The sequence below is a fragment of the Mobula hypostoma genome, chromosome 6 (genome assembly GCF_963921235.1).
Source record: "Mobula hypostoma chromosome 6, sMobHyp1.1, whole genome shotgun sequence".
In the NCBI taxonomy this organism is placed as follows: Eukaryota; Metazoa; Chordata; class Chondrichthyes; order Myliobatiformes; family Myliobatidae; genus Mobula; species Mobula hypostoma.
Window position 1 is genome coordinate 180,975,835 of NC_086102.1, and position 26,037 is coordinate 181,001,871.

At 41.4% G+C, this 26,037-nt stretch overlaps 1 protein-coding gene across 3 annotated transcripts in view; it reads right to left on the bottom strand.

The window, feature by feature from the left end:
• Positions 1-804: 804 nt before the first annotated feature.
• The window catches only part of csrnp3 (cysteine-serine-rich nuclear protein 3), a 231,627-nt gene continuing 206,394 nt past the window's right edge, over positions 805-26,037 (bottom strand). For all 3 annotated transcript variants that reach the window (XM_063052352.1, XM_063052353.1, XM_063052354.1), the window contains 3 exons: positions 24,854-25,113; positions 8,886-9,182; positions 805-6,066 (listed from right to left, as the gene is read on the bottom strand). In XM_063052352.1, the coding sequence (XP_062908422.1) occupies positions 4,975-6,066; positions 8,886-9,182; positions 24,854-25,113 (1,649 nt within the window). In that variant the 3' untranslated portion in view covers positions 805-4,974. The remainder of the gene's footprint in view (positions 6,067-8,885; positions 9,183-24,853; positions 25,114-26,037) is intronic.

Genomic DNA, 26,037 nt, shown 5'->3' on the forward strand with positions numbered 1-26,037 from the left:
TACATATTTTGATAATAAATAAACTTTGAACTTTCATGCTACTACTGACACATTTTTGATAATGAAAACATAGTCAGGGATAAGACAGAAAATTAGATCAGTCATAATCTCATTAAGTTGTGGAAGGCAATTGAAGGGTCAGAGACTTCCTCCTGTTCTTGTGTTAAAATCTACCTATTTGACTGAACTTTTGATTACCTGTCCATTATCTCTCCATCATGTAACTTTCAGAATTTGTGGGAGGAAATAGAAAGAGGAGAGAGTCAGCTGCACTTATGATTACTGTTAGGGCATATTCTGGAATTAGGGTATGTAGCAAATATTAATTTCAGCAACCAATCTTTAGACCCAAATCTGGATTGTAGACTAAATTTAAAATACATTGCTGGAGAATAGTTCCCTAGAGCTGTGGACAGCAGTTAATTGAAAACAGGACAAGCTCAATTAACATTGATTTTGGGTGGCTGGGGCACGCGTGCAAAGGAGATGTGAGGATTATATGCAATTCAAAGGAAGCATTGTAGATGGATTGTAACTATAGAATTGTCCTTTGATCTTTAGCATATAAAATGTCATGTAATATCGTGTTGCACAGGCCTTTTCCTCCAGAGCATGTCATTTGTTGAATTAAAGACTACTTTTATATCAGCTGCATCTCTTCATGACTTCGTGCATGTTACAACAATTACCACCAATTTATAAATTGTAAGGTGTTCATTACCAACTCGACTATGTTTGCCAGTGAATAATTATTGCTGAAAAAGTGTATAAAAGAAAGTACCAGATGGGAGTGATGGAAATTCATTCAGTTCTGTATTTTGGCCTCATTTCCTACAGCAACGTAGAATAATTAAGACATAGAATTTTCACAGTCTGACCATCTATAAGCAACAGCTGTATGTGCAAAGAAGACAACGAACTTCTGAAACAATACATTGTCTAATTTTTACAGGTCCCAAAGATGCAAGTTAATTGTACAAATATCAAGTCTGCACCTTGCAATAGCTGGAATACAAACAAGTAGACATTGGAAAACTAAAGCTCATATAATACATACAGCCATAACAATTAGCACTAATGTACTAGCAACAAAAAAGGTTACAGATATGAATTTGCAATATACTGTTGCAACAAACCACAATAAATACATCGAATGTCTGCATTATTCATTCATAATAAATACTGAACAGATAAATACTACCAAGTATACAGCTATTGGGAAAAATTTTATTACAATATATAAGACCCAGCTTGATTTCAGTTCTTGGAATTGTGTAGTAGTGTAGCCTACCTTCTCTTTTGGCAAAACTGGGATCACAGGTAGACTGTATAAAATGCAATTTCCAGAATTTTTTTTTAAAACAGCAATGCAAAGTATTGCCTGTATGGTAGGATCCTGCATGAGACAACTAAACTGCTTGTCAAATTTGAGTTGTAAAATTTAATGCGATATTTTAATTCCTCTCATACTTATGCAAAATATAAAGTAGTGTCCAAAAATTGTCCTTTGGAACAGCAGTCTGTTTGAAACGTATTAGCTGTCATATAAACTTAGGTCCATTTTGATCTTAAAAAAAAAAATTTCTTCTATGAGCATATGGAAAACTATCTTTCTGCAGTTTTCTTCCAGGATGAATTATTGTACAATTAACGATAAAGGAATGAACAATTTGTGATTTATATATGATTAACACTTGTCATCAACAACTGGAACAACAGCTTTTTCTTTAACACACCTTTCCTTTCCCTTAATGGCCTCAGTGCACTAGACAAAGTACTGTTCAAGACCCAGTGCTTGAAGTGATTTCTGTTACCAAAGCATTGAGAAAGAAAATCTAGTTGTAGTAATCATATCTGAAATTGTCCCTTGAACTACTGACCAACCAAATTATTCATTCATATCTCTTGTATACATATCGTGCTCCTATGGTCCACTATAAACTTAAAAGGATAAGCTCTATTTAGGTAGGGCAACATGATCTAACACAGGGGTTTCCAACCTTTTTTATGCCACGGAACAATACCGACCCCAGGTTGTGAACCCTTGAGCTTCGCAGGTACTAAATCAATCATTCAGTCTGGTAGTTTTTGCTAGTTTTATTTTGAATGTCTCAAAGGTTATTGAGCCAAGGATGATGTTTGTAAATACTGCAGTTCATAGATAGATGCTTGTGCAAAGTATATTGTAAGTTGTTTTTAAAAAATGCTGCAATCTTGATGTTGTCTGAAGTAGTACAAGTAAATCACAAATAACTTGAAAGGTAAAGAATGTTTGTAACCTTGAGTTGTAAAATATCTAAATATTAGTTGCATATGTTGGAGGTTCAGCCAATGGAATATTATACATGACAATTTTAACTATAATTCTCTGAAATATGTTAAAGGAGAGTAGATTTTCTCATCCCTACTGAAGTTTCCCTCTGGATTTCTGAGTTTGCAGCACTAATACAAGTTTATGGTAGTATTTTCCACTCTGTTGCAGCTGTCACTGTGCTATGAATCCACTGTCAGATTTATGCCTGCACATAGACAGTAGTTTCCATTCAGATGAACGGGAGGTAACAAGTGGCAGGAAATGGATAGTTTGAAATGTTAAATGCTAACATGAAATTATCTTTTACTGACTGTTAATGCAAAGTTATCCAAAACCTGTAGCATGGACCGTCATTTAGCTCAGGCAGGTAACTGGTGGAGGTGTAGCCCCCATCAAAGCTGCTTCAGAAGTGTAGTTAGACGTCTGTGCTGAGACAGCCTTTGGGTTAGGCTGAAGTTCTGGGAGCTGACCTGCCAGAAGAAAACAGACCAACAGCAAGACCTGGATCAGGCACTTACCTCCCACCATCAGGGCAATTAACCATGTCAGAGATGATTGCATTTGTTTGCAAATAAATTAATCTAGCAAAATTATAGAACAGGTTAACCTCCATGTTTCAAAATGTGATTCGAAGACTTGACTACTTTAAGCAGTAATCTACTTCTGTTTTTTTTAAGTCACTTTATAAAGAATACTGAAAATTAAAGCTTGTCTGCCTCTTAAAAGCTGTATTTTAAACAAAAACTATTCATTGTTAAATTAATTTTGGCCCTTTTTAAAAAAAATACAAGTTAATCCAATAATTGATATCAGATTCAGAATTTACAACTAATAAGTTTTAGTTGAGTTTGGGTTTGAAATGTTAAAAAAATGCCAATTTGGAAATCTGAACACTTGTTCCAGCTGATTGGAGATAGCAACTTGTTTCCTTCTGATACAAGCACAATGTATACAAGTAATGAACAGTTATGATTGTATTCTGTTTACATGTCAAATCTGAAATAAATTTCAGTATTAATGACAAAGCTCCAATTTAGCTTTTAAAGCGATCTAGATAATTTCTCTAAGATATGTTTGATAACTGGACAGAATTTAAAGTGCATGACTATTTTAAAAAATAAAATCATACTTTGACTTTTTGAACCTTTCAATTTTTTTTGTTAAATCGCCACCTAAAATTCAAGCTTTTATACACCAATGCAACACACTGAGCAGGAGTAGTGTTTAAAGTAAGATGTATTGTGTCAAATGAACTTGTCACCAAGAAAGGATGTACTTCCATCACCTCAGGCATAACTTCACACCCCTCTGATTGCTGTCAAAAGATATCAGGAACCATATAATGAAGTGTTAAAATGAGGCTCTCAGAACAAATGACCTTCACCAGGGTTGCCTGTATATTTTCTTCCCACTCCATAAGCATTATTACTCCCTACAGGGAATTTGTGATGCAGTGTTTTCCTGGAATGCCTTTTGAAAAGCCACGACTTGATCAAACATTGCACGAATTGCTTCTTGAAAATTTGTCATCTCGCTACATCTGAATGTCTGCACTATTCCATTTTGTGACCTGTTTCATGCAGTTAGACATTGGCAGTACTATTTACACTGTTAATAAATTATAAATCACAGAGGAGTGACACAAAATAGAAATACATTGCCAGATAAAACCTCGACTCCCTTTCTTTAAAAAATTCAATCTTAACTTGAAAAATGTTACAATAACTATAAAGAGCAGAATCTTTCTTCTGTAGTAATGATTTCACTCAAGTTTGCTTAACAGAAGTGATATACTCTTTTAGTGATTGGTGATAACAGGAATAGATTTCTCCTCACTACCACTTCTCTGTGTTTCCCACAGAAGTATTAATGTGTTATCTGCACAATGTGGGGCAATACAGGATTTCTCGTTCAGCATTGCACATGCTATAAGCTGAAATAGAAGATTCTGTTTTGGGATTGTTTCCCCACACGTAAGAGACACTTTATAGAGTTTAGCTTGTCTGCCAGCTGTTCTGCCTTTACAATTCCATTGAGTTCTAAATGAAAACACAGCAAAGAAAGAGCTGTCTACGTAATCAGTTCAAAATAACTCCTTAAGTGAAAATGACGTCTTGATCATTTCAAACAATCTTTGCTGTTATCACAAATTGGATTATCAGTTTCCCTTGCCATTAATCAAAGAAATATTTAACATATACTTCACGTAATTGTACACTGACTGGCATAAATAAATTCACAAATTATTTTCACGATTTTCACATGTACAGTACATAAATAATCTTTCCACGTTTCTGATGAAAACAGGGACCTTATTTAAATTTTTTTTTTGAGATTGTCACATTGAGTAAAAGCCAAGAAGGAAGATGCAACCTGGCTGACTTGGTGTCCATTATCAGTGATGCTTATTTAACAGTTAAAATGCATTAGTAAGTCAAATAAATTATTAGTGACTTGAATGGCTTACATTAAATCACAATGTTTAATGCAGTGTTTCACAGCTGTGCATGAAACTCATTTCCAATTACATTTTTGCCGTCTTTAAACCACAGAAATTAAGTGGTATTAATCACCACTACTGATCAGTTGAACTAAAGGTGATGACTGTTTAAAAACTGTAAACTATTAAATAGTTTTTTCCCCATTGTGACAGCAACTGATCAAACTAAACAGACAGAGCTTCCACTACTGATGTTTTTGATTGTCTCTTCTAACAATGCACTACCCTCTGGGAGGATGATGGCATTTTCCAGTACCTGCTTGGGTGCATAAACATCCCCGTTTGAAGCTGCAACATAATCGTCTTGCATGTGGTTATTTAAATAGCTCTGTAGCTCTGCTCGAGAGTGGCTGGGCTGCTGCTCAGAGTATAAACCGTTACACTGTGCATTGTTTTCGTGTGCTGAGGGACAACACACGATCACCGAGGGTGTTGTAATGGGGTAGTGAGCACTGGTAAAGCTTCCCTCTGGCTGCTGTTGCGTGTATTCAATGTACTGATCTGTAGCTGAACCGTAAGGCACCAAAGAAAGTGCTCCAGTCTCCTGACTCCTCTCGGTATAGTTTGAGGTTAAGGTGGCTTCTACGCAGAAAGGCTCGTTGCCACGGTCCGTGGCAGCAGTTGTGGTGCTGGTGGTAACGGCAGTGGTGGTAGCCGTGGCATTACACTCTATCTGATAGTACAGTGTTGACGAATTAGTATAATAAGGGACAGCCTCTAGTGGTGTGCCGTCATGCACAGAAGTGCCATCAGCATAACATAACACAGATGGAAGGGAAACAGCCTCAGGCTGTGCCCCAACTTTGCTGTCTGCCTCTTCGTCTGACTCGCTGGCTGCCAAGCTCTGAATGCTGGAGTCCGTGATGACACTGCACAGACTACTCCCATCGTCTTCCTCCTCTTCCTCCTCCTCCTCCTCCTCCTCTTCCTCGTCATCATCCGCTTGCCAATCCAGATCCTCGGCTGACTGCAGGTGCATCACCGCCGTTTCTGGTTCATTCTCAATGTCCAAGCTTTCTGCGACAGGGTAGTCATGGGGCTGCTGGCTCGGCACCAAGTGGCCAGTGTGGGCGTTCACATCTCCCGAGAAACCGTTCTCCATTCCAAGCTGCTGCTGATTTTTTTCCAGTTCCAGCTTCATTATTGTGTGCAAAAAGTGTGTCCGTACCCTGATAGGGTTGAACTCAATCCTGCCTGCTGAATTGCTGCACCCTTGTTTTGTGCATCCACATGGAAAAGACATACGGTCCACCTAGGGAAAATGGTACATATCAATTATTATGCATGGCTATAGGTTCCATCCCAGGGGCCCCAAAAAACCACGTTAATATCTAATATACTGCACTCTGTAGCAGTTAATGCTATGTGCTTTCCTGGTTTCATTTCTTAGTGCAGTATGTTCTGCAGCCCCACTCTCAAATCCTACTTCTCATCTGTTTTTAACGAAAAAAAAACAGGTCAGTGACACGCACAGCCTCCCCGTGGAATGTGTGGGATTTCTCCGGTTGCTCCGATCTCCTCCCACAGTCCAAAGATGTCCCAGGTAGGTTAATCAGTCATTGTAAATTGTCCTGTGATTAGGTTAGGGTTTCAGGTTTGGCAGGGGTTGCTCAAAGGCCCTTCTCCGCGCTGTATTGCTAACTAACTAAATAAAAAGTTGATTTTTTCTCCTTAGGATCTGGAGAGGATGTTTCCTGTCGTGGGAGAGTCTAAGACCAGAGGAAACAGTCTCAAAATAGAGGGGCATCCTTTTAGAATGGAGATGAGGAGGAATTTCTTTAGCCGGAAGAGTGGTAAATCTGTGGAATTCATTGCCACGGGTGACATCCAGAGACCAATTGTTTATGCATACTTAAAGCACAAGTTGAAAGATTCTTGATCAGTCAGGGCACGAAGGGATACGGGGAGAAGGCATGAGAGGCAAAATGGTTCAGCCAAGATGAAATGGCTGAGCAGACTCGATGGGCCAAATGGCTTAATTCTGTTCCTATATCTTATGATCTTAAGTAATGACAATAACTTGAACTCGACAGGGAGAAGCTAAGCAACTGCATTCACCAATGACCACAGAGAGGACCCTTACCTACTGTAACTATCTCCATGACGTGGAATTTCTTTGCACTAATGTCTGCCTTCAATTCACATACAGCGTTGGCATTTAACATCAGTGAGGATGAAGAGCCAAATACAACTGGGAAATTTCACAAGCAGCAAATGTTGTGAAAAGCAAGATGTTTAGCTAACATTTTAAACATTTTACAGAATTTTAATAACCTTTGGAACATTTGGAATAAATGTAGGAACTGAGCTCTGACAAAAATATCTTTAAAATAGTTCACTATATTCTATAACATTTGAAATACACAAATATAAAATTACTTTTTAAAATTGCTGATTGTCTAAGTAATGATTTTATGCATAATTTAAAAAACTCACACCCCACAGTGTGAGTTTAACACTTTTGGAGCATTTTACAATGAGGTCAACTCAGTATTTTCATTGTTTCTTAGGTATAGAAACATAGAAAATAGGTGCAGGAGTAGGCCATTCGGCCCTTTGAGCCTGCATGATTCTACAGTGGCAGAATGTTTGTGAAAGAACAGGAGATTATCGGAAGTGTGTTTAGGACTTCTGTGTATTAATTCATTTTTCTTGAATTTCAAGTTAGTTTTAAATTCTAATGATAGAAAAAGCTGGTGGATTTTTCATCAGTTATAAAGTATGACTCAATTAAAAACACACACAAACTGCAGAGTATTGCAGGGGCCACTTTTTATAAAATACTATGTTTACCAAAATCTAGGCCTGTCAGTCATTCCACTCCATAAGATATGGGAACAGAATTAGGCCATTTGGCCCATGGAGTCTGCTCCGCCATTTCATCATGGCAGATCCATTTCTCTCTCAACCCCAATCTCCTGCCTTCTCCCTGTAACCTTTCACACCCCGACCAATCAAGAATTTATCAACCTCTGCTTTAAATGCACCCCATGGCCTGGTCTCGACAGCCACCTATAGCAATGAATTCCAGTGATTCACTACCCTCTGGCTAAAGAAATTCCTCCTCATCTCTGTTCTAAATGGATATCCCTCTATATTTGAGGTTGTTCTAGCTGGTCCTACACTCCCCACCAAAGGAAATATCCTCTTCAATCCACTCCATCTAGGCCTTTCAACATTTGTTAGACTTCAATGATTCTTCTACATTCCAGCGAGTACAGATGCCTTTCATTTCTGGAATCATCCTTGTGAACCTCCCCTGAACCCTCTCCAACGTCAGCACATCCCTTCTTAGATAAGGGGCCCTAAACTGCTCAAAATACTCCATGTGAGGCTCCAGTAGTGCTTTATAAGTCCTCAGCGTTACATCCTTGCTTTTATATTCTAGTCATTCAAAAGAAAAATGAGCTAAGAACTGCGAGCATCAAAGAATACTAATCCTATTTTATTTCCACAAATCTTTTCCAATCTTTTCAGGTTCGGGGTGAGTTTACAGTAACTGATGAACCTACCTGTCTTGGGGATGTTCAAGGGTACCAGAACACTCCGAAGAAACTAAAACACTTGGAGGGAAATTTCATAGTCACAGGGAGAGCATGTAAATTCCACACAGACAGCACCAGAGGTCAAGAGCGAACCCGGACTGCTGGATCTGTGAGGGCAACAGCTCTCTAAGTGGGCATTCTGCTCCACATATAGTTCATAAAATGAAATAATGTTGGGAGCAAAAGCCCAAGAGAAAACAGCGCAAGTTGTGCATGTGAACTCAATTTCGATGTTTAAGAGAAGGGTGATAAGGGTATGGAGACCTAGGGCCCTGGTGCAGGTTGAAGCAGTTTAAACGGTTTGGCATGAACAAGATGGGCCAAAGGGCCTGTTTCTGTGCTGTACTTTTTTATGGCTCCATAAGAAATACTCTGAACCAGACTGGGACAAGGAAACAAATGCTCATTTGATTTGCATCACATAATAAAAGTATTTGTATCATGAACCGAGACAGGAAATAATAAAAAATATATTTGCAGCTATCTTAAATCTGTTGATTTTTCTACATAACAAGTTACTGCTTACCTGGCACTTAATCCCTGCTTGACTACAAGCACAAAGTTCAGGATCACAATAAATTCGACAGTCACAGCCACAATCTTCCCTGGACACTCGAATTGCACGCAGCTCATGTTTTTCTTCTCCGTCAATCTTTTTAACACCTGAAGCTCGTAACAACGCCCTTCTCTTTTTGGTTGGCAATGGCTGTAGGAAGAAATAGTCATCTACCTCCGTGTTATCCAGATCAATGTCATCATCAGAAATATCATCTAACGTGAGTGTATTGGCCTCTTCAGATTCCACCGTTCCATTTTTCGTGAGCTGCAATGAAAAAAAGTGACTTAATGACATCCTTATTCAATAAAACTTTACCTGGTTTAGTTTGCATTGTTAAATTTAGGTTTTAAAAATATTTTTAAACAAAACTCAAGCAACACCTATTCAATTCATAACATTTCTAAAGTAGTAAATTTTCATGCATCATTATCTTAAGGGTTGGTTGGCAGATGGGAGATAGGTCTCTACCAAAGGAGGTGTAAGGTGCTCCTTCCCTCCGCTGGCCTGCAGGTCACCCTTGGACAAGGTGAAGCACCTGCTTAGCCCCCCCATCAGGGTCACGTGAGGCCATGGCAGCAGGAGGTAGATGGTCATATGAGTAGCTGGTGCAGATCACAAATCCTGGTTACGTGACCACTGACGCCAGGCAATCTCTAAAGAGTACTGATAATGACTGGGGTCACCCATCTTGTAAAGACACTGGCCAGAAGGCGGCAATGGCAAACTACTTCTGTAGAAACATTTGTCAAGAGAAATCAATTTGCCAATCGAGCAACAGCATGAAGGCGGTCTTCCCCACAGGCAACGATTCCTCGCTTGGTAGACAGATTAAGGGGTGGATAAACCATGATTGTCCACATCATATGACATGGCATGTGATGATGGGGATGTTGATGATCTTAAAAGGTGTACAGGAAAAAAGTGTTTTAATGACACAAACATGAGGAAATCTGCAGATGCTGATAATTCAAGCAACACATAAAAAATGCTGGTGAACGCAGCAGGCCAGGCAGCATCTATAGGAAGAGGTACAGTCGATGTTTCAGGCTTTCGAAGGGTCTCGGCCCGAAACATCGACTGTACCTCTTCCTATAGATGCTGCATTTTTTAATGTGTGTTTTAATGACATCCTTGTTCGATAAAACTTCACCTGGGCTTAGATTTTGTATTTAAATTTAGATTTTAAAATATTTTTAAACAAAACTTAAGCAATGTCTATTCAATGTATAGAATTTCTAAAGTTGTATATTTTATGGGTCATTATCCTAAGGGTGTAAAGCAGGGCTTCCCAGCTTGGGGTCCACTGACCCCTTGTTTAATGGTATTTGCCTATGGCATAAAAAAGGGTGGGAACCCCTGGTGTAAAGGCTATCAGCAGAAATGGTAAAATGACAACTACCATCGTGGAAATCAAGGCAAAACAGTGGGGACGCTGGAAAGGTTTTAAATAAAAGCTGAAAATTGTGGAAATACCCAAAAGGCTAGCCAGCATCTCTGGAAAGGGAAACCAAATGAATGTTTTGGGCCAATCGCAAACGGGAGAAAATCTGCAGATGCTGGAAATCCAAGCAACACACACACAAAATGCTGGAGGAACTCAGCAGGCCAGGCAGCAAATATGGAAAAGAGTACAGTCGATGTTTTGAGCCAAGGCCCTTCATCAGGACTGGAGAAGAAAAGATGAGGAGTCAGAGTAAGAAGGGGGAAAGGGAGGAAGAAACACAAGGGACTAGATGAAACCGGGTGGGGGTGGTGAAGTAAAGAACTGGGAAGTTGACTAGTGAAAGAGATACATGCTGTAGAAGGGGGGGGGGCTGGCAGAAGGCCATGGAAGGAAGGAAGGGTGGAGTGATGGGCAGATAAGGTAAGAGAGGGAAATTGGAAAGGGGAATGCTGAGAGGGGGAGGGGCGTTACTGGAAGTTTGAGAAATTGAGGTGTCGGAAATGGACCAGGTAAATTTGAAGGCAGGGTGGACGTTGGAGGCAAAGTTGATGAAGTCAACGAGTTTGAAATGGGTGCAGGAAGCAGCACCAATGCAGCTGTCGATGTAGCATAGGAAAAGTTGGGGAGTGACACCAGTTTCGGCTTGGAACAGAGACTGTTCCATGTAGCCGATGAAAAGGCAGGAATAGCGAGAACCCCTGTGAGTGCCCATGGAGGAACCAAAGACGAAACTATAGCTTTGAGGCCTTCCAGGTGGGGTTGGAAGTGTATAGGGATTGGACATCCTCCCAATTCCTTCAAGCAAAAGTTGTAGCCATGGGCACTCTTCGACTTCATCAACTTCGCCTCCAACCCTCAAATTTACCTGGTCCATTTCCAACATCTCTCTTCCCTTTCTTGATCTCTCTGTCTCTATCTCTGGAGATAGCTTACCTACTGATGTCTACTATAAACCCACTGACTTGCACAGCTACCTGGACTGTACCTCTTCCCACCCTGTTACTTGTAAAAACGCCATCCCCTTCTCTTGACTCCTCCGTCTCCGCTGCATCTACTCTCAGGATAAGGCTTTTCATTCCAGAACAAACGAGATGTTTTGCTACAAAGAAAGCGGCTTTCTTTCCTCTACCATCAACGCTGCTTTCAACTGCATCTCTTCCATTTTGCACGTCACCCCATCTTCCCACCACCCCATCTGGGATAGGGTTAATCTCGTCCTCACCTACCACCCCACCAGCCTTCGCTTCAAGCACATAATTTTCCTCAACTTCTGCCATCTCCAACAGGATCCCACATCTTTCCCACCCCAACCCCCCACTTTCTGCTTTCTGCATGGATCGCTCCCTATGTGACTCCCTTGTCCACTCATCCCTCCCCACTGATCTGCACCTGCCCCTACACCTCCTCCCTCACTACCACTCAGGGCCCCAAAAAGTCCTTCCAGGCGGTGAAACTTCACCTGTGAGTCTGTTGGGGTCATTTACTGTATTTGGTGCTCCCAGTGTGGCCTCCTACATACTGATGAGACCCAACATAGATTGGGAGACTGCTTCGCCAAGCAACTATGCTCCGTCCACCAGAAAAAGCAGGATCGCCTAGCGACCACCCATCTTAATTCCACTTCCCATTTCCATTCTGACATGCCAGTCCATGGCCTCCTCTACTGTCGTGATGAGGACACACTTAGGTTGGAGAAGAAATACTTTAACCTCCATCTGGGTCGCCTCCAACCTGATGGCATGAACATCAATTTATTGAACTTCCACTAATGCCCCAACACCCCCCACTTCACCATTCCCCTCTCTCACCTATCTCCTTACCTGCCCATCACCTCCCTCTGGTGCTCCCCCCCCCCGCCTTTTCTTTCTTCTGTGAACTCGGTGGGTTCCCGCAGCCACAATTGTTTATCGTTCATTATGAACACCCTTCCAGGGTGACGCAGGAGCTCAAGTGAGTGTGCTGCCAGCATCGCCTATTGATGAGAAGGCAAAGAGCGACAAAGCCTCATTGGAGGCTGCCAATGGCAGCAGGATCCAGACCTACGGGACACGTCAGGTGATGCTCTGCTTCAGTGAGCCATGTTGCACATGGGATTTCGTCCTGACTGAAGTGGCTAGACCTCTGAGTGCAGATTTCCTCTATACTCAAGGACTATTAGGTGATCTTAAGAAATAACAGGACTTGGAGAGGAGATCTCGTTGTTCTGTAAACAAACACGTAGACCCCGATCCTATTTATGAGATGACACAGGCTAAATTCCATACCACAATGCACAAAGTTCACCACACAGCCAATCAGCGAAGAGATTTCCACCCCTACATCACAAATGGGTTTCCGAAATCACGTCCAATCAACTGACTGAAAAGTGTTTAAAGGCCAAGCATTCAGAGGAAATACCACAAAGACCATATCAGGAAAGTTGAGGAGAAATGTAAAAAAGTAATAAATGTGATGAGATGTTTGACTGGTAGGGAATGGGGAGCAAGTTGTTCAGCTTTGAAGAGAATGTATGTGGCTTTAGTGAGATCTGTGTTGGACTATGGAAATGTAGCATATGGATCAGCAGCTAGGTCTCTTCTAAGGAAACTGGATGTGATTCAGGCTCAGGCCTTGAGAGTGTGCAGTGGGGCTTTTAAAACGTCACCAGTGTCAGCCCTACAGGTAGAAATGGGAATAATGCCTTTGGAACTAAGAAGGATGCAACTGATGGCAAACTACTGGGCTAACTTGCAGGGGCACAATGATTCTCACCCTGCTAAAGGAGTGTTGCAGGAGTGCTGGAAAAATGGGAGGTTCAGAGGGATACCTTTAGTTGGGTAGGGAATGATATCGCGAAAGAATGTGGAGTATTTGATCTGAGGGTAAGTCCTTCAGTAGTTTATCCGGTTGTAGCTCCATGGAAGCTTGTATGGCCTGACATAGACTGGCATTAGTTAGAGGTAAAAAGGAAAGAAAGATATAAAACAGATTTGGTAAATGCATTTAACTGTCATGTGATGGAAAAGTATAGTGATTATACTCACATTTATACGGATGGTGCGAAGGAACCTGAAACAGGAGTGACAGGGTTTGGGGTGGTAATACCAGCAAAAGAAATTCAAATCAGCAGAAGAACAACTAATAAGTTAGGCATGTTTACAGTGGAGATGCTGGCGGTGTTGGTTGCGTTGCAATGGGTGCAGAAAGCCAGACAAGTCAAAGCATTGATATGTTCAGATTCATCCTCAGTTCTAGCGAGTTTAAGGTCTTTTCACGCAAACAGTCGGCAAGATGTACTTTATGAAGTCCTTCAGTTAGTTAGAAGAATTGCAAATCAGGGAGGTCAGGTAAAATTTCTATGGGTTCCAGCACATGTAGGGGTGAAGGGGAATGAGAGGGTGGATGAGTTGGCAAAGAGGGCGTTAAAGAAAGAAAATGTGGAAATGCACATTAGTATCAGTAAAGCAGAGGTTAAGTGTGTAATCTGGGGAAGAAGTCAACCGAATGTGGCAAGAAAGATGGGAAAGGGAGGCATTTATATCAAATACAAAAGAGTGTTGCAGGTACTAGGGTAGGTAATGGAAACAGAAGAGAGGAAACTGTGTGGACCAGGTTAAGGCTGGGGCACTGTGCATTAAACAAAACATTGAAAATGATAGGGAAACACCAGACAGGATTGTGTGAGGAATGTCAGGAAGAGGAGTCAGTAGAACATGTAGTTTTGTGTTGCAGGAAGTATGGGATACAGAGAGAGATGATGAGAATTAAATTAAGGGAGTTGGGGATGCAGGATTTCACATTAAAAGGGTTGCTGGGCATGAGCGAGAGAGCACAAGTCCGAGTATTTTTAGCGTTTTTAAGGGGTACAAGTGTTTTTTATAGGATATGACGGATAAACAGGAATAGGGTACTAGGATGGTCAAAGATGGGAGGGTAAAGTGTAGGGGTGTGTGTGTGTGTGTGTGTGTGTGTGTGTGTGCGCGCGCGCGCACGATTGGGTGAAGGGATTTAGAATGTATGTCTAGTGCACATTCTGGAGCAGAGGGTGGTGGTAATGCACCATTAAGCTGGATGCCAACCGCCGTAAAACAAGATACAGACAGACAGACATACCACAATCAACAGTGCACTGACAAAATCTCCTCATACGGTGACGAAATGTTTGTACATAAATTGCCAAAATTGGAGAACCATCAACCACCCAAGCGACATATCTTCAGAATTACTTCCATGGACTATTTCTTTCTATATTTAGGCTGAATGGCCTGTTTGTGATGTAACACGAGTTTCCTTTATGTGATAGCTTGTTATTTAACAATTCTTCTTACTGAAGTACATCTTTCTGAAGTAATCAATAAGTGATTTGGCAAATATTAGGTGCCATGGCAGCATAGCGGTTAGCGCAGTGTTCTTACAGCAACTCCAGCGCTGTTCTGTAAAGAGTTTCTGTCTGCCCTCACTGTGGAACGTGTGGGTTTTCTCCACATCCTCCAGTTTCTTCCCACAGTTCAAACACTTACCAGGTAGCTTTGCAAATTGTCCTGTGATTAGGTTGGGGTTAATTGGGATTGCGGGGTTGCTGATGTCATGACTTGAAGGGCCGGAAGGGTCTACTCTGCACAGATTGCTAAACAACAAAATAAAGATTTCTCCTGAAGACAGTGTACTGCAGTCACCAGGTGTTAAATGTACATTAACATGAGTAACACAAATATATCTTTAGCATCATTGTTATTCTTAGAAATCTGCACCCCTTGTGTTCTGGGAACACTATTCACAGCCAGAAAGTGCTGGGAATGTCTATGAATCAACATGGCATGTTTTTTGACAGGAGCAAGGACATTTTTGGAATAATCCACAGCAGGAAATACACTCAATACTTTTCAAAGCTATAGGAAATTAGGTTTAATTACAAGCACATTTCATATCTTGGTTGTAACAATGTGTGGTCTCCAGAAATACAAAACCACTGACCTCACCCTGTGGTTACATCTGTAGAACATTTGATGATATGGTTCACAAGTAATTATCTGGGAAGCAAGGTGGGCGGGAGCTGCTAAAAGTAAGTCACTCTCTCTTTGATAACTATCTTCCCAATACTTCTCATTTACTAAAAGGTGCATAGTTTTTGCTGAGACTGAAAAATGTGCATCAAGAAATTATACTTTTAACTTGTTACTGGTCTCCAAGCAAAGTCTACATGTGATATTCTGTGCAGAGAGTTTTTTTTATTGGAAATGGAACTGGTTATTTGTAACAAGATGGTGGCTCACATGGGACTCAGCAGCTTCTTGTCTTGTTCATCTTTTCTATGACTGAAAAACACTGCTGAACATTCAAGAACACTAAAATCTACAGGTCCACCTGACTAGTGAGCGGAATAATGAAGGTGCTGTGCAGTTATGGACAGCTCTGTTTTCCTTCCGATTAGTTTTATGTTTCGGAGTTACAAAGCACAACAGGGGCAACAGGCAAGTTTTAAAATGAACCTGAGATGACTACTTACCTGTTGAAATGCAACACACATAAAAGTTGTTGGTGAATGCAGCAGGCCAGGCAGCATCTCTAGGAAGAGGTACAGTTGACGTTTCGGGCTGAGACCCTTCGTCAGGACTGTACCTCTTCCTGGAGATGCTGCCTGGCCTGCTGCGTTCACCGGCAACTTTCGTGTGCGTTACTTGAAATTCCAGCATCTGCAGATTCCCTCGTGTTTGCTGTTGAAATGCAGCATGTTTTTTTCTTTGAAAATGAGAAGAAATGTTTGAGTTTAAAAAAATAGCATAGCAAAACCCTCAAGTCTGGAAAAAAAGTGCAGCAGGTTTTTTTGTTCAGAATGTGGAGAAAGACAGTTGAGTTAAAAGAAAGGCAGAAAACAAACAAAATTTACAGGCTCATGAACAGCGAGTACCGTGTGATAATAATAATAAATAAAAATGCAGAAATAGACGGCTACATCAGAAAGATTGATGTGTTCAATTGCATGAGAGATAACTAGATAACTGAATGAATTGAGCAGTTATGAAGCAAATGAAATAGCCAATGCAAAGTGAGCTCATGTTGCTGAGTGTGCTCGGTGGAAAGGCATTAAGTTTGCTCAGAAGTTTAACTGCTCCAACCAATCCTGCCAAAATGAGCTTCTCTGATATCATGAGAGTAATGCAGTAAACATTTAGAACTGATTGTTGATTGCAGAATGTTTTAGGTTTCATAAGTGGAATCAAAAGGAAGAGGAGTCCATTTCAGCATACATGCCTGAATTGAAGAGATTGTTTGAGCATTGTCAGTTCGGTTCGGTAATGGGCTTAATGATGAACTGAGGGATTGTTTAGTTTGTGGAATCTTACAAGAAAGCATTCAAAAACAACTCCTAACTGAAGCACAACTCAAATTTAAAAGAACAGTTGAAATCGCCGTATCAATGGAAACAGCAGCCAGAGACACAAATGCATTGCAGTCAGGAAGTGAGCGTAAACAAAACTGCAACTTCTAAACAGAAACCTGCCTGGCCAAACAAATTGTGTTATTGTTGCAGCAGGGGCTCACGTACATCAGTCCAATCCAGGTTTAAAAGCAAAACTTGCAGAAAATGCAACTTAGTAGGACACATACAGTACTGTTCAAAAAGACTTCTGCACAGTACTGTAATTTTAAGTACTGCAGTGTACTGCTACCACAAAAAATAAAAAACAAATTTCATGACATATGTGAGTAATGATAAACCTGATTCTGATATGGGTCTTTATTATGAACTGAGAGCGGGAAGGGGGCAGGGAGAAGGCAATCATGGATGGGAATGGGAAAGGGAGAGGGGAGGGAGTGGGAAGTACCAGAGGAGCATCCTGTAATGATCAATAAACCAATTATTTGGAATCAAATGACCATGTCTAGTGTCTCAAGGCTGGGTGTGTCTGCACACCCCTACCCCCACCCCTTGGCTCTGGCCCTCCTGCCACCTGTCCCACACCCCTGCCACGGCACTCCAACCTTGCTATTCCCACACCCTTTGCTCCCACCAGATATTACAAACTCACACTCCACTCCATGGTGACAAATACAGTACCGTGCAAAAGTCTTATGCACTCCAGCTGCAGTATATCTATGTATCCAAGACTTTTGCACAGTACTGTACAAAGAGCATATCAGGCAGATAAAAATAAATGGACTGCACAGGAACAGAAAAAGATAAAAAGTCAAGCTGCAGTTTCAAAAAGAGCACTAATCTGCAGGATGTTGATAAAAAATCTGATAACTCTGAGAGTGACACAGGACTGGTTAGGCTTGAGATTTACAGTGTGAAAATTAACAATTGACAAGCAATATGGTTTACACCAGAAGTGAACAGCAAGTTAATTAAAATGGAATTAGGCACTGGCTCCGCTGTTTGTCATTTCACAAAATGAGTTTCCACGGCAAAGATACTGAAGTGAAGACTGCACATATTCAACTAAGAAATGATACTGGGGATATGCACAATTTGACCAATTGAATGATGTGACATCAAGGAAAGCCTCATTTCCCCCTGAGGAACAGGCACCCTTGTTTGGCTGCAGCTGAGGTGAAGGGGGGGCTAGTCAGGGTAAACCCACACAAAGCTGTGGGGCCAGACAACACACCCCTCAGGTGCTGAGGGACCATGCAGCTCAACTAACAGAGACCTTAACAGATGTTTTTAATATCTCACTGAAACAGCCTACTGTCTATGCAGGCTTCGAGGCAGTCACCATCATTCCAGTGCCAAAGAGAGCAACAATAGCCTAAATGATTACTGTCTGTGGCATGACTTCAACAATCATGATAGTTGAAGTTGGGAATGGATCACGTTATTTCCCATCTTCCAGTTACACTGGACCCTTTCCCGTTCATCTTCCACACAAACCGGTCTACTGATAACGTCATAGCCTTGGCCCTCCACCCCATTTTATCCCATCTAGACAAAGATGCCTCAACGCCAGGATGTTGTTCATCCATTTCAGCTCAGCGCTTAACACTATCATTCCTCAGAGTACACCGGGTACACTGCCTTCGTTGGGCACACCTTCCTCTGTAACCAGCTCTTAGACTGACTGGGGTGAAGAAGTCTGAGTTGGCAGCAACATTTCCAGCTCGGTCACGCTGAGCACTGGTCCACCCCAGGGCTGTTCATATTGCTGATTCACAACTGCACTGCGAGATCCAACTCAAACTGCGTCATCAAGTTCACTGATGTTACAACAGTGGTTGGCCTCATCAGGAACAACGATGAGTCGGCACAGAGAGAGGAGGTAGAGGGGCTTCTCTAATGGTGTGAGAATAACAACCTGAGTCTTACCATGCACAAGACAAAAGAGATGATTGTGCATTGTGGCACCGGTGACCCCTGTTTCCATCCAGGGGGTCAGTGTGGACATGGTGGAGGATTACAAATACCTGGGGATACGAATTGACAATAAACTGGACTGGTCAAAGAACACTGAGGCTGTCTACAAGAAGGGTCAGAGCAGTCTCAATTTCCTGAGGAGACTGAGGTCCTTTAACATCTGCCGGACGACGCTGAGGATGTTCTATATCCTGTGGTGGCCAGTGCGATCATGTTTGCTGTTGTGTGCTGGGGCAGCAGGCTGAGGGTAGCAGACACCAACAGAATCAACAAACTCATTCGTAAGGCCAGTGATGTTGTGGGGATGGAACTGAACTCTCTGATGGTGGTGTCTGAAAAGAGGATGCTGTCCAAGTTGCATGCCATCTTGGACAATGTCTCCCATCCACTACATAATGTACTGGTTGGGCACAGGAGTACATTCAGCCGGAGACTCATTCCTCTGAGATGCAGCACAGAGCGTCATAGGAAGTCATTCCTGCCTGTGGCCATCAAACTTTACAACTCCTCCCTTGGAGGGTCAGACACCCTGAGCCAATAGGCTGGTCATAGACTTATTTCCTGGCATAATTTACATATTACTATTTATGGTTTTATTACTATTTAATTATTTATGGTGCAACTGTAACAAAAACCAATTTCCCCCGGGATCAATGAAGTATGACTAGGACTATAATTTAAGGTGGCACAGGTCAAACACTCTCCATTGCCCATCAATGACTCTACTGTGGAGAGAATGAAGAGCACAAAGTTTCTTGGTGTGCACGTAACGGATGATCTAACCTGGGCCCACGACACATTCTCACTCGTCAAAAAGGCACCGGAGCATCTGTACTTTCCGAGAAGACTGAGGTGTGCCCCCATCCTAACAACCTTCTACAGGAGCAGCGTCAGCAGTGTCCCGTCTGCTGCTTCATTGTGTAGTATGGAAGCAGTAAAGCATTGGACCGCAAGACCCTGCAGAGGACAGCTAAAAACCACCAAGAGGGTCATCAGGGTCTCCCTCCCCTCCATTTGTGGCATTTACTGGGAGAGTTGTAGGTGAAAGGCCTGAAGCTTTGTTGAGGATCCCTACCACCCATCCCACAATCTCTGAACCACTACTAGCAGGAAGGAGGTACAGGAGCATCAGGATTAGGACTGTCAGACTGGATAACAGCTTTTTCCCTCAGGCTGTGAGACTAATGAATAACCTGCCACAACCGAGCTCCAATCACTAAGGCAGCAAGCTGTTTACCATCTACTATACTGTTTACTACATGCATTTTGAATAATATTTTGGTTTTTGTGCAGTGTGTGATATATGTTGTGAGGGACATCGTGGTCCGGAGGAACACTTTTCATTTGTTTGTATATACTTTCAGTCAGATGACAGTAAACTTGACCTTGAATTTGTTTATCGTCACATGTACGGAGATACAGTGAAAAACTTGTCTTAGACATCATTCGTACAGATCAGATCATTACACAGTGCAGTAAGGTAGACGAGGTAAATCAGTAACAATATGGAATAAAGTGTAATAAACAACCTATATTTATAGACCAGACTAATGACCTAACAATAAACAATTCATTCACACTCACGGTGCAGCTGCAACATTCATATTCCGCCTGGGTAGACTCCAACCTAATGGCATGAATATTGCTTTCTCCTCTGGTTAAAAACAATTCCCTCCCCCTCCCCTCTTCTTCTGTTCCCCACTCTGGCCTCTTACCTCTTCTCACCTGCCCATCACCTCCCCTGGGTCCTCTCCTCCTTCCCCTCCCCTCACCTTTTCATTCTGGTGTCTTCCCCCTTCCTTCTCAGTCCTGAAGAAGGGTCTCAGCCCAAAACATAGACTGTTTATTCATCTCCATGGATGCTGCCTGACTTGAGTTCCTCCAGCATTTTCCGTGTGTTGCTTAGGAACTAATGGAGATTTTCCTCTGGCTTTTACCCACATCTCATTGACAGAAATGACTTTCAATAAAAGGAAACCCTTCCACCATCTATGATGGACGAATCAGGACATGAGGAATGTTCTCTGCTGGCCTGCCCGGATGAATGCAGCTCCACTGTTCAAGGTCAACACCATTCACAACAAAGCAGCCCAGTGACTGGCATTTCATCCACCACCCTAAGTACTCTGTCTCTCTATTCTTGTCACTCAGTGGCTGTAGTGCAAGCCATCTGCATGAACGTACTGCAATTACTGAGGCTATTTCGAAAGCAGCTCCCAAACCTATTAGTTCCAACACCAAAACCAGCAAGAAACGAAGGCAGCGTAGGAACTCTACTAAAAGATTCCTTTCCTGCAGCACTCCATCTTTAGATTTCTGAGGCCTCTGTTGATCAGGGTCAACCTTGGATGTTGTGTCCCAGTTGTCTAGATACACAAAGCCAGGGCAGTACAATATGGAGAGCAAACTGTTACCCATGTAGCAAGCACCTCCCTCTCCATACATCTCATGAACCTGAAGGAACGCCAGAGACCGATACAGTTTGGAACCAGCAGCATTGCAGGAGTTACCAATCAGCATTGAACTCAATGTAGGATGCATTAGGGACTCCACCTCTGGATTTTTCCTCGCGGTTAACTCCCAAAGCCTTCCCTGTGAGTGGGTATAGCTGCAAGGCAGCGGATGTTTGAGATCAGAGTTCTCCTTTTCCTAGATGGCCATTGGTGGCTGACGAACCCCATCTGTCCAAAGCGAGTGGTTTTAAGGTATGAATAGCCTGCCTTCGCCCTTCTCCTGTCAGTAGAAATGGTTCCACTGGGGTTAGTAGCTAAGCCACACGTGCAAGCCAGGAGTTGCACACGATTGTTAGAGGCTATTTAATGCACACTCCATGGGGAGCATTAATAGGTAGTGGGAGCTTATCCCCATTACCACGTCCGGCTATAACAACATTATATACCACTGCCCTTCTATTACCACTGGTGTAACTCCTGGAAATCCCTTCCGCACAGCCCAGTGGGAGTACAATCAGGGAAAGGAGTGCCACCACTACCTTTTAGGAGAGGGCTTCCCAATCTGGGATCCATGGCATAAAAAAAGGTTGGGAATCCCTGTTCTAGGGCAAGTAGGATTGGTATTAAGTTCTGCCCTTGCCAGAAATGAGAAGACACCAAAAATGTTGACGTAGAAGGTGCGGCTCTAAGGAGGCAAATCATTTTCATATTTTCTGGGATTGCCCTAAATTAAGTCTATTTTGGGAAGGTATTCATAGAACATTAGTTAAGGTACTTAGGTCCCAGATACCTCTGAACTTTGAGACGCTCTATTTGGGGCATGTATTGTTCCTTGAACAGAAGGAAGATATAAAGTTGCTGCAGGCCCTCTTAGCAGCAAGTAAGAAATCAATCACTAGAAAATGGCTAAATCCAATACCACCTACATTAGAAGATTGGTACGAAATTATCTTGGAAATATTTAAAATGGAAAAGTTGACCTACTCCCTGAGAACTCAAAAAGAAACATTTTATCAAATCTGGAATAAATGGATTGAATATATAACCCCAATGCGAGCAGACTTTAGATGACTCTCCTAATGATTTATATTGCTCTTCTCATCAACACAGTAATATTGCTAACGTAAGCACCCCTAGTCTAAATGTTTGTTTTTTTTTGGAAAATAGAGAATTAACACAAGTAAAGGGAAAGATTTCGGAAAGGGATAAAAAAAAATGAAAAAATTAAGTAAATAAGTACATAGGGATTGGATAATTATGTCTGCGGGCAGGAACAAGCGTGAACAAATTGGGATATAAACACCTACAATGGTTGATATATAGGCTTGTATGCAACATTTTGGACCAGTGGAAATGGTCCAGAAGGGTTGTATGGAAACTATTATTACCATTTTTCTTAACAACTAATTTCATTACTTAGCCTAATAGGTTAGATTTACCACAGTACATAATTATCTATTTAAATGTTTATTTTGCTTTTATATCATCTCAATGTGTACTTAAGAATGTATAAATAATTGTAGTTTTATACATATAAAAAAATGGAAAAGGTTACATGTGTGAAAAAAGTACATGATAATTGTGAACTCCTTATCCAAATAAAAATAAAATTAAAAAAAAAAGAAATACGCCAGTTCATGGGCTGCCGTTACAGTGTGCACTAGGATGCTGATCCAAAGATGTAGCTAAAAAACTGCAATCAATTCCTTTCTTTGGTTGGTTACTGCTCTGATCAGCCAAGTGAGAGATATTACAGTTCGATGAAGATCAGTGTTGCCTGGGATTAGTAACAAGACTTTTGATTAAACCATGGCATATTCATGTTTCTGTTCATGTAGATTTGGGCCCATCGGAGACAAGTTCAATAATTTTGTGAAAAATAAGAGACCACTCCAATAAAAACTTGCAAACAATCCTTCAGGTTTTTAAAAATGTGATCTCTACAGACTATAGAACTTCCCACCACTGCATATATTTCAGGTAAGGATATATAATGAACTCTTGACAACCCAGTACCTTTGAGGCTTTGGTGGCATCAAACCAGCAGAATCAGAATCAGGTTTATCATCACCAGCATGTGACGTGAAATTTGTTAACTTAGCAGTAGTAGCTCAATGCCATACATAATATCGAAGAGAAAAAAGAATAATAATAACAAATAAGTAAATCAATTACAGTGTATGTATATTGAATAGATTTTAAAAAGTGCATAAACAGAAATATAGCATATTAAAAAAAATTGATGTAGTGTCCAAGGGTTTAACGTCCATATAAGAATTGGATGACAGAGGGAAAGAAGCTGTTCCTGAATCACTGAGTGTGTGCCTTCAGGCTTCTGTACCTCCTACCTGATGTTAACAGTGAGAAAAGGGCATTCCCTGGGTGCTGGAGGTCCTTAATAATGGACGCCGTCTTTCTGAGAAACCGCTCCCTGAAGATGTCCTGGGTACTTTGTAGGCTAGTGCCCGAGATGGAGCTGATTAGATTTACAACCCTCTGCAGCTTCTTTCGGACCTGTGCAATAACCCCTCCATACCAGACAGTGATGCAGCCTGTCAGAATGCTCTCCACAGTACATCTATAGAAGTTTTTGAGTGTATTTGTTGACATGCCAAATCTCTTCAAACTCCTAATAAAGTATAGCCGCTGTCTTGCCTTCTTTATAACTACATTGATATTTTGGGACCAGGTTAGACCCTCAGAGATCTTGATACCCAGGAACTTGAAACTGCTCACTCTCTCCACTTCTGATCCCTCTATGTGTTCCTTCGTCTTACCCTTCCTGAATTCCACAATCAGTTATTTCATCTTACTAACGTTGAGTGCCAGGTTGTTGCTGTGGCACCACTCCACTGGTTGGCATATCTCACTCCTGTACGCCCACTACCAACAATGGTTGTATCGTCAGCAAATTTACAGATGGTATTTGAGCTATGCTTAGACACATAGTCACGGGTATAGAGAGAGTAGAGCAGTGGGCTAAGCACACACCCCTGAAGTGTGCCAGTGTTGATCGCCAGCAAGCAAGAAGTTATCACCAATCCAATTAATCTAATCAGTCCAATTAATACCCACACATAGTCTGAATTCACTTTTTTTTAAACACAAGATCATAAGATATAGGAGCAGAATTTGGCCATTCGACCCATTAAGTCTTCTCTGCCATTTCATCATGGCTGATCGATTTTCCCTCTTGGCCCCAGTCTCCTGCCTTCCCCCTGTATCCCTTCATGCCCTGACTAATCAAGAGTCTATCAACCTCCGCCTTAAACATTCTGAATGAGTTGACTTCCACAGCTGCCTGTGGCAATCCATTCTGCAGATTCACCACTCTCTGGCTAAAGAAATTCTTCCTCTTCTCTGTTGTAGAGGGACACTCCTCTATTCTACGGCCGCGACCTGTGTCTTAGACTCCCTCCACTGTAGGAAACATCTTCTCCACATCCACTCTATCAAGGCCTTTCAACATTCAAAATGTTTCAATAAGGTCCAATGTTGCACACAATGCACAGTAGCATAATAAATGTTCCAGTGAACCGGGTGGGGTTAAAATGAGTGAGAAATAGACAAGTATTCCAGATGCCTGGCTCTGGCCAAACACAGGGTTTACTTTCTGGACCAATGAATAAGCTAGATAGATGGATCATCAGGATTTCTAAACCACCAGATTCCAGAGTCTTAATGTGTAAAGAAGTGATCCTACCTTCAGTTTTAATGAATTCAATTTCTCCTCCTTCAGATGTTCTTTCAGCATTTCTCCATGGAGTCTCTCTTGTTCCAGTGCAAATTCCCCCAGTGTGTATTGTCGTACGCACTTGTGCCTCTTGGACATCCCCAGCGTGCTGCCCCCTTGGCTGGGAACGCTGGTGAAGCCCTGTCTCCGTGTGAAGTAATACACAGTCACGTAATCAAAGCGAACATTCTTTGTTCTCATCCGCTTCTCCCTTTTCAGAATAGATGACGCTAGAAGTTGTAAAAGGATAAGTTAGTTCAGACACTATTTTCCACGTAATAACCACAATCGATGAAAGGTAGTTAGTTTACAAATCCCAGCAGACTCTTGAACCAAAGGGGACAAATTCACTCAACTTCGCATGCCCCATCATTGAAATGGACTCACTTTCAAGGACTCTTCATCTCATGTTCGATATTAATTGCCTATTTATTTATTATTATTACTTCTTTCTTTTTGTATTTGCTCAGATTGCAGTTTTCTGCACTCTGGTTGAACGTCAAGTTGGTGTGGCCTTATGTCCACAAGAAAAAGAATCTCACATTTGCATATGGTGACAATATATACTTTGATAATAAATTTACTTTGAACATTGATTCTTTGTTGGCAAAGTTTGCTGCCACAGAACAACAAATTTCTTGAGAGATGTCAATAATAATAGACCTGATTCAGATTTCTTTCTTTATTAAATTGGCAACACATACTCTACAGGGAACATCTAAACCTGTGGTAAATGCTATATATATCTTTCTCTGACTTAGTGAATGAAATATACTGTCTGGTGTACTTTTAGCTGCATGGATCGGGAACGTACAAGGCTCAAAATCAAGTTTGTGCTGATTTGCCGATCTCAGTCAGGACCATAATTGGCAATATCATTTCCTTAGTGTCCTCAGTGTACAGAGAATAAAATCAGTCAGTATTCCAACTTGCAAAGTTCACAAGTTCAAAATAAATTTATTATCAAACTACATACATGTCACCATTTTCTTGCAGGCATACTCAATACATCCATAGAATAATAACCATAACAGAATCAGTGAAACAATGTACCAACTTGGGCATGTAACCAGTGTACAAAACAGCGCAAAATCAAAAATAAAGAAATAGCAATAATGAATAAATAAGCAATATATATCGAGAACATGAGATGA